General features: G+C 48.3%; 1 protein-coding gene across 14 annotated transcripts in view; it reads left to right on the top strand.

Moving 5' to 3' along the window:
* Window positions 1-561: 561 nt before the first annotated feature.
* The window catches only part of DOCK7 (dedicator of cytokinesis 7), a 107,857-nt gene continuing 93,456 nt past the window's right edge, over window positions 562-14,962 (top strand). For all 14 annotated transcript variants that reach the window (XR_012588747.1, XM_074597861.1, XM_074597860.1 and 11 more), the window contains exons 1-2: window positions 562-695; window positions 10,609-10,714. Coding sequence is in view for 13 of the 14 variants with exons in the window: in XM_074597861.1 (XP_074453962.1) it covers window positions 658-695; window positions 10,609-10,714 (144 nt within the window). In the remaining variant the exon portion in view is untranslated. The remainder of the gene's footprint in view (window positions 696-10,608; window positions 10,715-14,962) is intronic.

Below are 14,962 nucleotides of genomic sequence, written 5' to 3'. Positions count from 1 at the left end.
CAGGAAAGCTGGGGAGGGACTCTGGAGCAGGGAGGGGAGCCATGGGACGAGGGGGAAGGGTTTTACACTGCAAGAGGGGAGACTGAGATGAGATGTGAGGCAGAAATTGTTGGCTGTGAGGGCGGTGAGCCCCTGGCCCAGGTTGCCCAGAGAAGCTGTGGCTGCCCCATCCCTGGAGGGGTTCAAGGCCAGGTTGGCCGGGGCTTGGAGCAACCTGGGCTGGTGGGAGGTGTCCCTGCCCAGGGCAGGGGGTGCCACTGGGTGGGCTTTAAGGTCCCTTCCAGCCCAAACCATTCTGTGATTCTGTGATTTTTACCCTCTCTGAAGGGAGAGTTGGTGCCCCGCAGGGCGTGACTGTCCGAGGGCCGGGTCCCGTCCGTGATGCGCGCCCCCCACACGCACCCCGCCCGGTGCCGCGCTGGGGTCCGCGGGACCCAGGGGCCGGCCCGGAGCTGCGGGGCCGCTCACAGCGCCCGCCCCGCCGTATGTCTGCGAGGAGCGGCCCCTGCCCGGCAAGGGGGAGGAGGCGGGCGAGCGCCGGGGGTGGGAGCTGGGCTGGCTGCGCCGCGCGGGTGCGCGCCTCCGCCGAGCATTACGGCGCCCATTCCCGGCTCCCCGGCGCTGAGGAGCGGCCGCGCGGAGCCCCGCAGCGCGGCCATGGCCGAGCGCCGCGCCTTCGCCCAGAAAATCAGCAGGTAGCGCAGCCGCGGGGCGAGGGGAGCGCCCGGTGCCGGGCGTGCGGAGGGGCGGGGGGCTCGCCCGGTCCCGGTCCCGGTCCCGAGGAGGGGCGGGCTGCCGGGCCCGGCCGGCGAGGGGAGGCGGGGGGCGAACGGGCCCGGCGCGGCCCGCGGGCGCCCGGCGGCCTTCGGGCTGCTGACAGGGCCGGGCCGCGGCGCCGGGCCTGCCGTGAGCAGCCCCGGGGCCGGCCGCCGGCAGGGTCCGCCCAGGCCGGCGTCGCGGGGCTGCGGTTCCCCCCGGCCGCAACAAAGGGGTGGGGGGATGCGGGCGGGGGTGTGTGCGCCGCGTCCGCCCTGCGCCGTGCCGCGTCCCTGGGGAAAGCGGCGGGGGGGTGGTGGGAAGAGGGAAAAAAAAAAAAAAAAAAAGGGAGGAAAAGGGCTGTTTGGTTCGGCTCCCCGCGAACAAAGGCCGGCCGGGCGCTTTGTGCAGTCCCCGCTCGTCGCACAGTGGGCGGCTCCGCGCTCCCGGCCGCTCGGTGCGGGGCTGCCGGCCCCCGCTGCCCGCTGCCGGGCCCCCGGTTCGCCTTCCCTCCCTCGCACAGCCCCGTCCGGGCCCCGCACCCCGCATCGGGGAGCAGCAGACCGGGGAGCGGCAGACCTGCCCGCTCGCTGCCTGCGACATGGAGAGAATAGTTCCCTTCCTTTTGTGTGGGATAACCAGCCAGTTAATGTTAGCACAGCTCCTTGGACCTGCAAAACCATTTGAGACTTGCGGTGTTAAACGTCTTGTATTTTACAAAGTTTTGGGTTTTGTTTTGTTTTGTTTTTTTTTGTTTGTTTTGTTTTTTGGTTTTTTTTAAGAATATTTATAGGAAGTTCCCAGCTAATACCAGGTTTCTGCAGATATATATTCCAAGTTAGGCATACGGTTCCAGGTGGGAACCACAGTTTTTCTGTTTACAGGTTTGAGCAGACAGACTTTGGTGACCGTGGTACCTCTCCGAGCTGTAACTAGCATCAGGGTGAAGGTGGGAACCATGAATTTCTCTGGTGCTATTCAGGAGGCTGTGGACAGTAGTGAAAGGAGTATCATTTTCATGCCATTGAATGAGAAAGCTATAGATACAAATAGCTGCAATTACAGAAGCTGTGATGGAGAAGGGTCATGGACAAAGACACAGGAGGTCAAAGGAAAAGGCTAGGTTGGAGGTAGAGGAGTGGCATCAATCCCACCCCGCTCAGGATCTGAAGACAGGCGTGAAAACATTGCTCCTCTCTTGTGGTTCTCTGCCAGCTGTGATGTGCACCTGCCAGGGGTTAATGTGACAGATCAAGGTCTTGGGAATGGGGAGAGCTGGATTTGCTGCCAGACCATTTTTCCTGGTTTTTGATTGTAGTCATAGAAGTTGTCACACGAGAGACAAGTACTAGAAGTGAGGGCGTAAGAGTTCTGCAGCCCTGACACGAAGTTGAATAAAATGGCCCTGGGATGACCACCGTGGGTGCTCACCATGTTTCTGCCTGCGTAGCTCGGTGTGGTGAGTTCATCGGGCAGTGGCACAGATGTGCCACCTTTGTGTACTTTTTGATCTAATCCACTCCACGTGTTTTCAAGCCAAGCAAACGGCAGCAGTGCCTGTGTGCAGGCAGAGGTGGTCTTTTCGACAGGACAGGTTTGCTTGTGGAGTTTACTGTTGATGCAGGGCCCAGGTGGTCTACAATGAAGCCAGCTCCACCTGGAGCAAGGCTGTTGCGTCTCCAACTCTTTCTTTTATGCTTATTTATAGGACAGCTGTACTTCTCTCTGGGATTTCCCATATTGTAGTGGTGTCTTCTGAGAAATCTCTAGTTCCTGGTTCATGGGCTGTGCATGTGAAAGCAAAAACTTGTAGGCAGAAGAGATGTTGTACCCAGAGGTGCCCAAACTGAGCTGTAGCCCATCTCATGCCGGCACAGAATGTGCTGCTGTGAATGTTACTTGTTCAGAGGATGAGAGATTCAAGCAAGCAGCATACGGAAGTCCCAAGAGCTGTGTTGGTGGCTGCTGGAAGCCCTCCCCAGTTCCATTGTTTAAGGAAGAATAGATCCATCACATTTTCACACTCTGCCCTCCGGTTTGGCTTACTCGTGGAGGTAGACGTAGCATTTGTCTTATTCACAGGAAATAGCCATGCTGCTCTTGGTTTGCCTTATACTGTGTAATTCAAATGGGATGTAGTTCAGATCCACAAAGGTAAATCACTTTAAGACCTACCTACCAAACAGATGCAAGCTTCTAAGATGGTTTTTACAGTAGTGGCATAAAAAGAAGCGTGAGATCGGCTGTTATGTTTCTCAGAAAGACCACAGATGTGGTCTTCAGAGCCCTGATTTACTGCCTGTGCTTTCTTCAGCCACTGCGGTGCACCTCAAGGGTATATACAGAACACTGGTGCCACGCGGTATCTGTTTATTGCTTCTGGAATCTTTAAATATTGGAGATAGGAGCTATCAGTGACTGCTACAGCAGTTTCAAAATATCTTAAGACTGTCAGTTACGAGGTATCTTTCTGACTAGGTCACACTGCGTTTTTGCTGGAAGGCTTTAAACTAGAACAGATTTTCAGCCTGAACTTTGGCCATCACGTGTACTTACTAATTCTTCTTGACTCCATCAGAAGAAACTCCTGAGTTAAACTTATTATAGTGGGTTAATAATACCTGAAATCTTGCCTGAAAGTGTTAATTTTTAATTGGAAATATATTGGTAATAAATTCTTTATTAAACTGTATTGGAACATGTCCTTCTGCAGCATCATAATGCTTCCGTAGCTGCGTGTATGCTGTTGTTTCCATCTCAGCGTAAGACCAGACGTACTTCTGTGTAGTACCCCTGTCCAGCTCATACGGTGTTTGTGGGGCTAGAGGAGAGTTACCAGGAGGCAGGATCCACGCTGGCAGAGATGAAGTTCACTCATTAAGATGTCTCAATAAAAACCAATCAGTCAATACGTTATTCCTGAGGAACCAGCTAAGCTGCCTGTTCGCTCTCAGCAGGGCTGGGTGTTCAGTACTGAGCAAGCCAAGCGCCATGTCTGGCCCCTCAGGGGTTGTCCCCGCCGCTGTCCCCACTGAGCACTCACCCCTTCCCCTGTGTGCGCTTCAGATTCCCAGTTGCCTTATCTCAGTACATTTTCTGGGTATGGGGCCGCTTGGCAGAGAGATGGGACGTGGAAGCCCCACCACCAAAAAGGTCAGTTCTGAGTTCCTGAATGTCCCAGTAAGCGAAGCGTGTTGTATCCCATCATTCCAGTCTTGCCAGGGGCAGGCAGAGGAAAAGGTGTGCAGGTTTTCTAGAGTTCAAATGCAGAAAAAGAAAAAAATCACCCTTTAAACATCACGCAACATACACAGTTCAGGCAAACTCATGTAGCCTTTCACGTGAGCCCTGTCTCAGTGCCTTGTCATTGCTCTTGGACCATCCCGAGTTCAGGTTATCTGGGGAATCCAGAACTGCTTCTTTGGTCAGACCGTCACTCTTTGGAAGGAGCTTCGCCCTTCCTTTACTGCGTCCACAGTTAAAGAGGATCCTTCTGACTTGGAATAACATACCTGCTCTACCCTCCGTTTTGCTTTGCATTTTGGTCTCGCACAAAGCCCAGAGTGGGATTTGTACCACTGGTCTTTATTCTCTTGTGGAGAATTCTCAGTTTTCCTCTCCCCAGCTATCGATGGAGTCCGGAGAAAATTGTTTTCACCCTGGTGGGTTCAGCCCGTTGTGAGGTGCTTTCATGTGAATGGGAACCTCATGGTGCCATGAGGTGCTGCTGTCTGGGGCTGGGGGGGCAGGTTTTCTGGCTGAAAGGGGGTGACCCTGCTCTTAGACATTCAGTGATTTGGAATTTCCCCATCATCCAGAGCATTTATGTTGTGTATGGACAGATTTCTAGAGTAATCACAGCTGCTTGTCTTTATGGTTTTGAATCGAGGGGGAAACACTTCTGTTGACTCCATTGAGAGCTAGCATCTTATTTCTGCTGCAGCTCCCTTTACGCTGATGGGGTACTGTAAAAGGTGACTTGGGAAGACTAAACTTACATTTGCGTTCATTTAGATTGCCTTTTACATTGCCTGAACGATGTGTCAGGGAGACTGACAGCTGCCTTTGCCCTGCCTCAGGGTAAACAGGGATGGTGTGAAACCTGCACCCACTGAAACCAATAGCAAAGCTGTCACAGGCTTCCGTGAGCACTGAGTCAGGCCAGAGGCCAGAAATGTAGTGGTCGCAGCAGGATATTCGTCGCAGCTTATTCCCTTCCCACATCCAGATGCCATTTGCCTTGTCAAGACGATATCACAGATAATCGAAAGTATTTTTAACAGAAACTTCAGAGCAGCTTTTTCCTGTTCTCCAAAAGTTATGTTGTCTGCCCCGTTCAGCCATTGTGGATGTCTCCTGCGGGACTCGGCAGCGCTCTGGGAAGCCTAAGAAAATCTCTGACCGCTTAAAGCGAGTGAGAAGGCAGGGAGAAGAGTTCACCTCTAGGGCTCTGCTACAAGGCTGCTTCTTCATACAAGGCTTCCTTGTTTGGTTGGGTTTTTTTAACGTGAGATGTGACTTTGATCTCTCCTGAAGAATCCAGTCCTGTGGTGATTTTCACGGTAAAGTATCTTGGGAGCTTATTCCCTTTGCTGCAGCCTAGGGGTGACGCTTTCAGCCTTGATAATCAAATATTATCAGAAGAGCACCACAGGCAGTGTTGTATGGCGTTTTTTGTTTTAATCAATGGTAAGGAAAAAGGGAATGTGTTGTTGCTCATCTTCTGTGTTAATTTAAGACTTACCCTGCAGCAGTCAGGGTCAGGCTGGGTATTTCCTCAGCTTCGGGTTGTAAATCAGTCCCATTTCATTGAAAGGGGAAGGAGTTCACTCTGAAAGAAGCAGGAGGAGGGCTGCATCCAGGGCACGGCTGAACTGGCAGGGTAACTCAGGGCCAGAGCTCTGCCTCCAGCAGGTTCCTCATCCACCGCGACGCGTACCTGGTGACTCACACCGTGCTTTGGGCCTGGATGGAGCCGTCTGTTCCGCAGGCAGGAGAGCCCAGGCGGAGCACGCAGGGACAGAGGGACAGGTCACCTCAACTGCAGCCACAAGACAGACACAACCGGCCAGTGCCATTCGGCTTTGGAAATTCAAACCCAAGCATAGTGAGTATAGGATAGATGCCTCCAGCCACGTGCAGAGTTGTACACAAGTGAGCTGGCTGAACAAAGACGGATGCTTTCACTTTAAAAAGTAAACTATGTAAATACAATTTTCTTTGCTGCAGAGAGCGAACAAGCAGCTTTGCTGTGGATTGGTGCAGATGCCTCACTGTACCAGGCTGTCTTTCTCAAGAGGCAAAGGCTTGCTGTATGTAGAGTCACTGCACGTGACACACAAGATGAACAGGCAGGAGTAACTGTTCTGCAATTAGCGGGATGGGGAGAAACAAACAATTTGCATTGCTCTTTCAAAATGGGGAGGGCTATGGAAAAGAGAGACTTCCTCAAATCACTGCAGCAGATGATCTAGATGTCTGTATCCTGACCCACCTTTTCTGTGAAAGGGAAGAGTTCTTAACCTTGCTTGGCATAACTGGACGGGTCTTGCTGAACCTTTTCTTGGGAAGGCAAAAAGAAGAGCTGATATTTCCAGTATGCTGCTTAAGCTAAACAAAACCACCAAAAAACCAAAAAGAATTTTGATTTTGACGGGGTAGGCCACATAGAAATGATTTTTGTGCGTAGTAAAGAAACATGGAAGTGCAAACAACTGGTTTCGTTTTGTTATTTGCAGCTCAGAGTACTTGGAGAATGACCAGTCTTGTTTTGCTTTAGAAGCCAGTTCCAAGGGGATTTTTTTCCTCTCCTTTTCTTTTTTTTTTTTTTTTTTCTGTGTGAACCACATGCACACACAATAATTAACCAGTGAAGAAGGTCAGAAAGGAAGTGACTAGGGAAGATGTACTTTAAACATAGACATTCATGAGGCCGTGGGCTGTAATTAACTGGAATGTTTGTCTAAGGATCCCAGGTTACATGTTGAATATAAGATAGTTATTAAAGAGGCAGGTTTTTTATTTGTCCTTTTAATTATCAAGAGCTTTAATGGCTTTTCTGTTCTGCCAAATGGATTTTTTTTTTTTTTTCCATTTGGAGACTATTTTGAGATTATTTCTCTTTTCTGCTTGGGTTTGGTGTAATACACTTTTTAAACTAGCTTGGTTTAGGAAGCATAGATTCTAGTTAGAAATAGTGTTCAGGGTTATAAGATAACATGAACTTGCTAGTCGTGATTGAAATGGACAAACAGCTTTTGGAACCGGAGGAAGAGAAGGCAAGTGTATTATCAGTTTTAGGGAAACTGTGAGCCTCTGGGATGAAGCAGTGAGAAAGCAGTCCTTACAGTACTCAGCTGTGGTGTTTTCTCAGTAGGGAAATACTTACTCAGTTCTACAAAGCCCTGATCAGGCCTTCTCAGGAGTGAGTGATCAGGATGAAACACAGTGTTAAAATCAAACACAGTGTTAAAAGGTGTGATTGCCACTGGAACAGAGAAGAGCCATCAGGGTGACCAGGGGAGCAGACAGCCTGTTGTAGGATCTCACCTTGCAGAAGGAAGCCCAGGAAGGGATCTGACTGATTTTTGTGAATACCTTGCAAGTAGGAAGGATGGGAGGAGGGCTATTGAACCCAACTGATGGTGTTGGCGCAAAACCAAATGGGTATAGGTTACCTATAAATACACTTGATGATCAGATTACATGAGAAGATGGTTTCTAAATGTCAGAAGCGTGGTGCTTTCCAGTAGGGGAAATGGTGTTCAATACATCCATGAATGCAGCGATACAGACAGGTAGCCATCAAGAGCAGTGGATTAGACTGCAGGCTTGTAGGAAGTAGTAGTAAATCCTGCAGACTCCACTCAGGAATTTCAGGTTTAGACAGTAGCCAGGTACTTCAGGGGAGAGGTTTGATTGGAAATTGTGAAAGCTGGAGAGGTGGGACCACTAAGACCTGAAAGTAATGATGGTGTCTTGGTCAAACCTGTTGGAGGTTGCTCAGTTCTGACTTTCTGTGATCGTGCTTCAGGGGAATTTTTTATATCCAGTGAGGTTATTAATGGGGCAGCTGCCACCGATGTACAGCATGTGGTCAGAAGCTGTGCTGATCAGTGCCGCCCTTTTGTTTTACCATGTTTCTTCCCCTATTGTATCAAATGACCTTTTCAGCAAGGCTGATGTCGGGCAGCTAATAGCATCCATGCAAACTCATAGTGCCCCTAAGCAACGCTGTAACTGCAGCCCAGCTTGCTTCTGCTTCAAGCTGGGGTAAGGCACAATGGTAGCTGGAGTTAAGGGTGTATTGACAGGCTGTGCTCCAAATACAGCCCAGCTCCCAGCCCCTGCAGAGCTGCCCAGCTGACGCCAATGAGCAGAAGAAGAAAGGAGTGAGAACCCCTCTGGAATCTACCACAGAGCATGTCTCAGGTTCATAAGGAGCCACCGCACGCGGGAGGAGCAGCGCTGAGTAACGTGGCGAGGCATCGGCTGTGGTTTCACAGCTGAGCATGGTTTTCCTCCTCTGGCTATACTTTCCATCTGGAAACAATGTATGCCTCTTGAAAATGGGGAAAGATTTTTAGTTTTTCCTGTCTTCTGCTGCATGGTGAAATGTGGTTTCTGATTTTTCCTGCCAGCCATGCGGTGAAGGGCTCTCTTCTGCGTATGGTCAGGAATTACGCAAAACACGCACCGAGTAAGAGATTGGGTTTAAACCAGAGATTGCCTGCAACCCTGGGGCAAGCTTTTAAATCTTGTCAGCCACAGATGCGTGGTGTTTTCCATGCCAAGCAGCCATTTTAATACATTCCAAATTTTCCTATAAATGCTAGCAGCATGCGTGGTTTGTTCTCCTGTGTGTGTGTGTATGTCTGCGAGTGTATGCGTGCATGTGGTGGGAGCAGGGAAGGTGGTTGTTCCGAGGGTGATCAGACAGCCTGACTGTTGTCCGTCCCCAGCAGGAGCTTCTTGGTCTGCTTTCAGAAGCCACCCTCCAGAAGTGAAAACATAGTCCCCTGTGGATAAAGGCAAACATGAAGCAAATGACTTCTTGCAGCCAGAATACATAAAACTTTTTTTTTTTTTTTCTTCTGCTGTCCACTTTTTTAAAAGACAAAATAATGCTTCCTCTAGCTAATCTTACTCCCATCCTCTGGCCTGAGGAAACATCTGCTCTCCATGGTAGGCTTGGTTGTCCCAGCTAGTTCCCTTTTAGAGTTCCCTTCTCTTCCATTGACATCGGTTGCCTCCACCTGCCCCCATTCCTTCCCACCAGCATTCACTGCCACAGCAGTCCTGAAGCTCGGAGCCCACCCTGATGTCAAGGTTTAGCTCGGGGGAGGTTTAACCATCTTTACTTGACCGGGTTTTAGCAGCCTGTGCCCCACGCTGATAGCGCGTTCCCCTGGGTGAGATCAGGAGCGAGTCTGTTAGCTACGATGCTGTTCCCGCAAAGATCGCTGATATGGCAGAAAAAAAATCACCCTGTGACACAGTCCCGTGTCCTTGCAGGCTCTTCATCTATGTTATGCACTGCTTGTCGTCTCTTTGGAGCTGGGACTTTGTTCTGGGAGACGGAGCAGGCTGCAGTGCTGCGATGCGGTGAATGACAGTTGGGAGCAGGTTTGTGACTAATAAATTGGCCATTGAGTCCTGGAGAGGAGCACTCTTGTGTTGGTGAGGTCCTGTAGACCAGGGCTAGTCAGCAGCTTTTCAGCAAAATGTTTTTTCGTGGAAAGAATCTAGGCATTTGGTTTGCTTTTGAAACAGAACCATTTCCGCCATACTCAAAAATTTGGCTATCCCAGCTCTGCTGCTGAGGTGAGCTGCAGCTTACTGCCAGGTCACGAGATGGAGCACTGCGGGTGGTTGTGTTAGCGCTTGACCCGTGGCTATTTGTTAAGACAGTTAAGCCAGAATTGGCATTTCCATCTCTGATGTGCTCTTCCTTTGCCGAGATGTTCCCTTGCCGGGTTTGCCAAACTGTTGTGTTTTCAGTCTTAGCAGTGACAACGTGGCTATTGGGGAAAACAGAAAACCCCAGAGGGGCGCAGCGTGGATTTTACCCTCCACGTGTGGAAGGGCTGATCTGTGCATTTCCTTCCTCGTAAGAAAAGTTGCCCAGTGGTGGGATTTCTCTCTGGCAGAGACCATAAGGCATTGTGCCCTGCTAGCCAGTACATCGCGTGTCCCCTCTGCTGGTCACCATTGTCCCACCGCTACCTTTCCTACGTGAAAGGGGAAATGGTGTTTTGTTCTGAGTCAGTCGATTGTTCCCCGTGTGTTGTTCCCTGGACATTTCAACCCACCCAGCGTGGGACTGCTTTTCTGCCCCTGAGCTGGGTGTTGAAGGGGTTGGATATTGCATGGAACGTGGCTGCCGGTCCTCATCTCTGCGACTGCAAAATCCGAAAATAGGCAAGGGATGAAAATGAGAGAGCAGAGCACAGGAGCAGGTGTGTGACCAGGCTTGGAACTGCTGGGGGTGTGGGGAGTGCTGGAGGAGAACTTCCCTTGGTAGGAACTGGAAACAGCCTGCTGGGAACAAATTTATTTGTGCTCAGTGTCACATGCATTTTATTGCCACAGATGTGCAAAAAACAGCAGTTCACAAAAGGAAAAAAAATGTAATTGCTGTTAAGAACTTGTATATGCAGCCATGCGAGAATTTTGTGATTCTCCAGGATTTTAATATACAAGGTCTGTTCTCACCGCCCGGTGACACTCTCATTCCAACCAGCGCACTAAGTATTTGGTTTCATTCCAACGGCAGTGTAAAGCCTATTTGAAATGTCATCTTCGTTGTAATTTTTTTACAGAGATAATGATGTTGTCCCTGTCTCGTTGCAGAACTGTAGCTGCCGAAGTCAGGAAGCAGATCTCAGGGCAGTATGGAGGGTCTCCTCAGCTTCTCAAAAACCTCAATATTGGAGGCAGCGTCTCTCATCATACAACTGTAAGTAATGCTTGGAACATGGAAGACTGAAGGTGATGTGCATAGTTACTTTGATTACCATTTGGAAAGAAATTGGAGTGATGACAAGTTGTTGACCTAAGCGTCCCTGATAACACCGACGAAAATAATTCCGTGCAAAACCTGCTAGTTTTGGAGGTCTCTATCTTGCAGATCAGTTGGTGTGGTTGGCATTTTGTGTTTCTGCAGAATCTGTGTAGGACAAGGGGCTCCCTTAATCAGATGTTAGTTGGTTTATGCCAGAACAGCCTGGACTGGGCATTGAATTCCACGTGTACAGGTGGTTCTCTCCATGAAGAGCTCTTTGCAAGCTCATGCACTTTCAGCTGGCTGTTTTCTCATGTTTCTTGTCACTCTTGAGAGTGGGACCACAGTGGCTCATCTCCTCTTCGAAGGTATTTTAAATGTTACTGTAAAAGTTGAATGTGGTTATTCCTCAGGAATGTATATTTACTTACAAGTTTACAGTCCACTTTTAAGAGCGGCTGAAATGTGTAGGCCACGTTGCCCGAATCAAGCTCTCTGAAATCAGGTTTTCTTGCATGGCCTACCAGCAACCTTCAAAATTTATTCAGCGTGGTGGTTGTAAAAATTTCAAGAGTTCATCACACTTTTTCAGGCTTGAACTGTATTTTTGGAAGTGTTCCTTTGATTTGAATTGTTGCTTCGGGTCATAGCAGTTTCTTTTGCAGCGGTCAACTTAGAAAACAAATATTATAGCATCTTGTTTTCTTCCAAGAGGGTTGATTAGGTCAGGCGGCACTGGAAACGTGCCCTGAATTTGATAGTCTGTACAATTGTGAGTTTACAAGAGTTCTTCTCTTGTTTTGGAGTAGGGTTCTATAGAGTCTCCTCAGTTCATGTACTGCTCTGTGTCCAACATAATGTGTTAAAGCTTTCTCATACAGAGCACAAATGCGTCCTCGGAGCTAGTATCATCTCAAAAGGGAGCTCCAAGACTAAGTTGACCTCTGGTTTAGAAGAATGACTTCGCTGCAGGCTGAAAGTTCATCTTTGAGATCTGGCTGTGGCAGAGTCACTGGGGATTGAAGAGGGCTGGAATTCCTGTCATTTCCCTCTGCATCAGCTGTGTGAGTACACGGAGACCAGAAGGCTGTCTCTGTCAGCTCTGTGCCCTGCCTTAACGGTGAGTGAGCACGAAGGAGGAGGGGTTAATGAGAGCGGTGTGTCCAGGGCTAATGCTTTATTGCAGCAATGCTCTGTAGGGGTGGGGAATGATAAAGCAAAGCCCTGACTTGGCAGTTCTATATGGTCTTTTGCATAATCCAGTATTAGGTAATAGGGAGGGACCCCTGCTATTAGCGGCGTACACTGGAGGGAGCACTCGGGGTCTTTGAATCCACCTCCTTGCAGCAATGGATAGCCGAGGAATAGACGCCTACTTTGAAGGACCCACTGGATGTCCATCCCACAAGCTTCTGTGCCTCGCTTGTCTCACGTGTGGTTTCATCTTGGAACAAGTTGGCTGGATTGCCTCTGTACTCCCCACTGCTTTCATAAAGCAAGATCTCTTCTGTGTACCTCTCCAAGCTGTTCCTCAGACAGCCATATTTTTGTTAACTCTTTTTCCTTGTATCACCTCCTTTTGCTCTGAATTGTCTCTTCCGCTTTTTCTTCCTATTTCTAAGGTTTTTCCATTCTGCCATCATCAAAGTGTGCATGCTCAAAGCTTCAGTGCTATTGATCTTCACATCTAACTCTTAATGCAGGATCAGATTTGTTGGTCACAATATTGTCAGCCCTGTCTTCAGTTCTGGTATGTCTCATTATCACGTTGCTGTTGTGTTTTCTAGTAAATATATGCAAGAATCTATCAAAATCCTGGAAAAGGTCATGCTAACTGGAAGCAGGCTCCGAGCCTTTCCTATCAAACCACATTGCGTGATGGTTGATGTGATACGCTTCTAGTTTGTCATATTAAATTCTGTGCTGAGCAGAGATGCTCTTCAGGAGCATGATTAACATGGAGCAATAGTTTGTAGGAGATAGTCTGTAGGAAAAGTATATTTAGTTAAGTCATGAGTCTGTATCCTGAGGCTGCATAATACAACAGCGGTTCGCTTGTACTGAATTTGGAGTTAATTTCTCTCCCTTAGGCATCCGTCAGAATCTGCTGTGCCTGCCTGTCCTGGTTTGATAACAAACATTATGCAGAGAGAAAGCATTACTTTCTGTTACTGTTACAGATGCTGTACTGTAAGCATTGGTAATTACTCTTACTGTTACTGCTGTGAAGCTGAAATAGCTATTTGCTTTGGAAAAATTCAGAAGTTTGTGTGTCATTACACTTTCACAGAGAAGAAATAGAAGGCCTTGAATCTGCATTGCAGTTTTGTGCCGCCATACTGGTTTGAAAGCCTAGAGTAGGGCACATAATGTGGGTTTAAATAGGAAATTTATGCTGAAATGTATGGATATTTCAGTAATGCCGCGTGATTGAGTTTCATGTGAGTATCTCCACAATGGCGGCAAGTCGCACTGTTGAGTGTGCAGTGTGGAACTGGAGGACTTTTAATGATAATGCAGATGCGGTCTCTCCTGCCCAGTGCACCTTGCTCATCGTGTGGAGCACTTCCATAGCTGGTTATGATCCAGGTAAGGTCCGCACTGATTCTCTGTTGGCAGTTGCCACCAAGTAGCTGCTTACGGAAATTCGTCTGAGAGTCTTATCACATGCAGTCCGATGGGGACATTTTTGCGGAGAAATGTATGTTTTTGTGAATGAGGGGCCCTCCGCACTGTGCTTGGTTGGGCCTTTTGTTTCTTGTGGACTGAAGCCGGCGCAGGGACTTTTCACACTCGACAGACTTGTATGTGGTTGAACCCGGGATCAGTGCAAAAACCTGTCAGCTGAATTTTAGCAAGTCTCTTTCCCTTTTGCTTCAGGAGCAGGAGACAAAATGCTGCCAGAACTGTTTCTAATTTAGTATCTGGTAGAGCTGGGGAGAAGACACTGCTTTCAAATGACTGTACAGGAGCTTGTGGTTTATTATTGTCAGCCTCCACCCTTCTGCCACTTTCGTGGCAGCTGATTTTAATTGCACATTTCTCAAACCACAGATACAGGTCCAAAGCTTTCAGAGGCTTTTCCTGTATAACCCAGCGTGCTGAATTGGGACTCCTCGCAGGATGCAGTCCTTGCAGCGCTGAGTTTTTGTTTTTGAAATCCAGAACAGAAGGAACTGACAGTTTGTTACTGAGAAATAGGGGCTGGTAGGGTCTTACAGTTAGATGAAGGAGATTTTATTTTTTGAAGTTACTTTTGCAAGTCCCTCTAAATCCACTGGTAAATGGAGTGTGCGTTTGCACCTTGCTGTTTGTGTCTGGGTTGTAAGCCACATGCTGTGCTCATCTTTGGTGCGTCGAGAGGTTCAGTATTCCCTCGTGGGAACTGGGGCTTCTCACCACCAGACTCATGGATTGAACGCACTGAAAGTGGAGAGCTTGCACTTCCTTTCAAAGAATTCCCCAGCATCTTGCAGGATGGGGTATTTGCTTTGTTTATTTGATGAACCGGACTGTTTACTATGGGCTATTATAATCCCTCGTGACTAACCACTTTCTTTTCTTTCCAAGTTTATTTTTTCTGTTGAGCAACTCCTTGTGCTGTGGTGCTTGTTAACTCTGTCTGCTCACCCCCTGTTGCACTGCTCATTTCTGCTCGTTGCTGGATGCTGCACTATGGCAGAGGCTTGATTCCTCTCTGGATTTCTGCAGTAGTTTTACCTGGATGAAGCTGGATTGTGGATTGTCAGAGATTAGCATGAGTTACTGTCGAAGCGACCCAAAGCTTTCTCTGAATCTTGGTGTGATTTAATGGCTGCTTCTTGTGCTGCTTCGGTGTAGGAAGAGCAGAGTTTTGTTCTGTACCTGCAAACGGACTCGTAGTCTGGTTTTTTCCCTATGTGTGCTGCCCTTTTGTGAGGGCAGATGATGTTACCAAAGGACAGAAGATAGTCACTAGGTATCTGGACCTCTCTTCAATTGTAGGGCAGCTGTTTCTGTGTCTTGTTCTACATTCAGCACCTTTTTGTTGCTTAATATTTATATTTTTTGAATTAGATAAAGACTTACATAGTCTTGGATTTCTGAATGCCTCACTTTTGAGTGCCAAAGATAGTCCTTGAAATGCTTTTTGTTATTGTCCAAAACTTGATTTTTTTTTCCTAAGAAAATAAAATTTTCTTAATTTTTTTATTTTAATCTTCA

This window comes from Larus michahellis, chromosome 8, assembly GCF_964199755.1.
Source record: "Larus michahellis chromosome 8, bLarMic1.1, whole genome shotgun sequence".
Lineage (NCBI taxonomy): Eukaryota > Metazoa > Chordata > Aves > Charadriiformes > Laridae > Larus > Larus michahellis.
The sequence above is the reverse complement of the archived record's forward strand: the minus strand, read 5'-3'. Positions and strand labels throughout refer to the sequence as shown.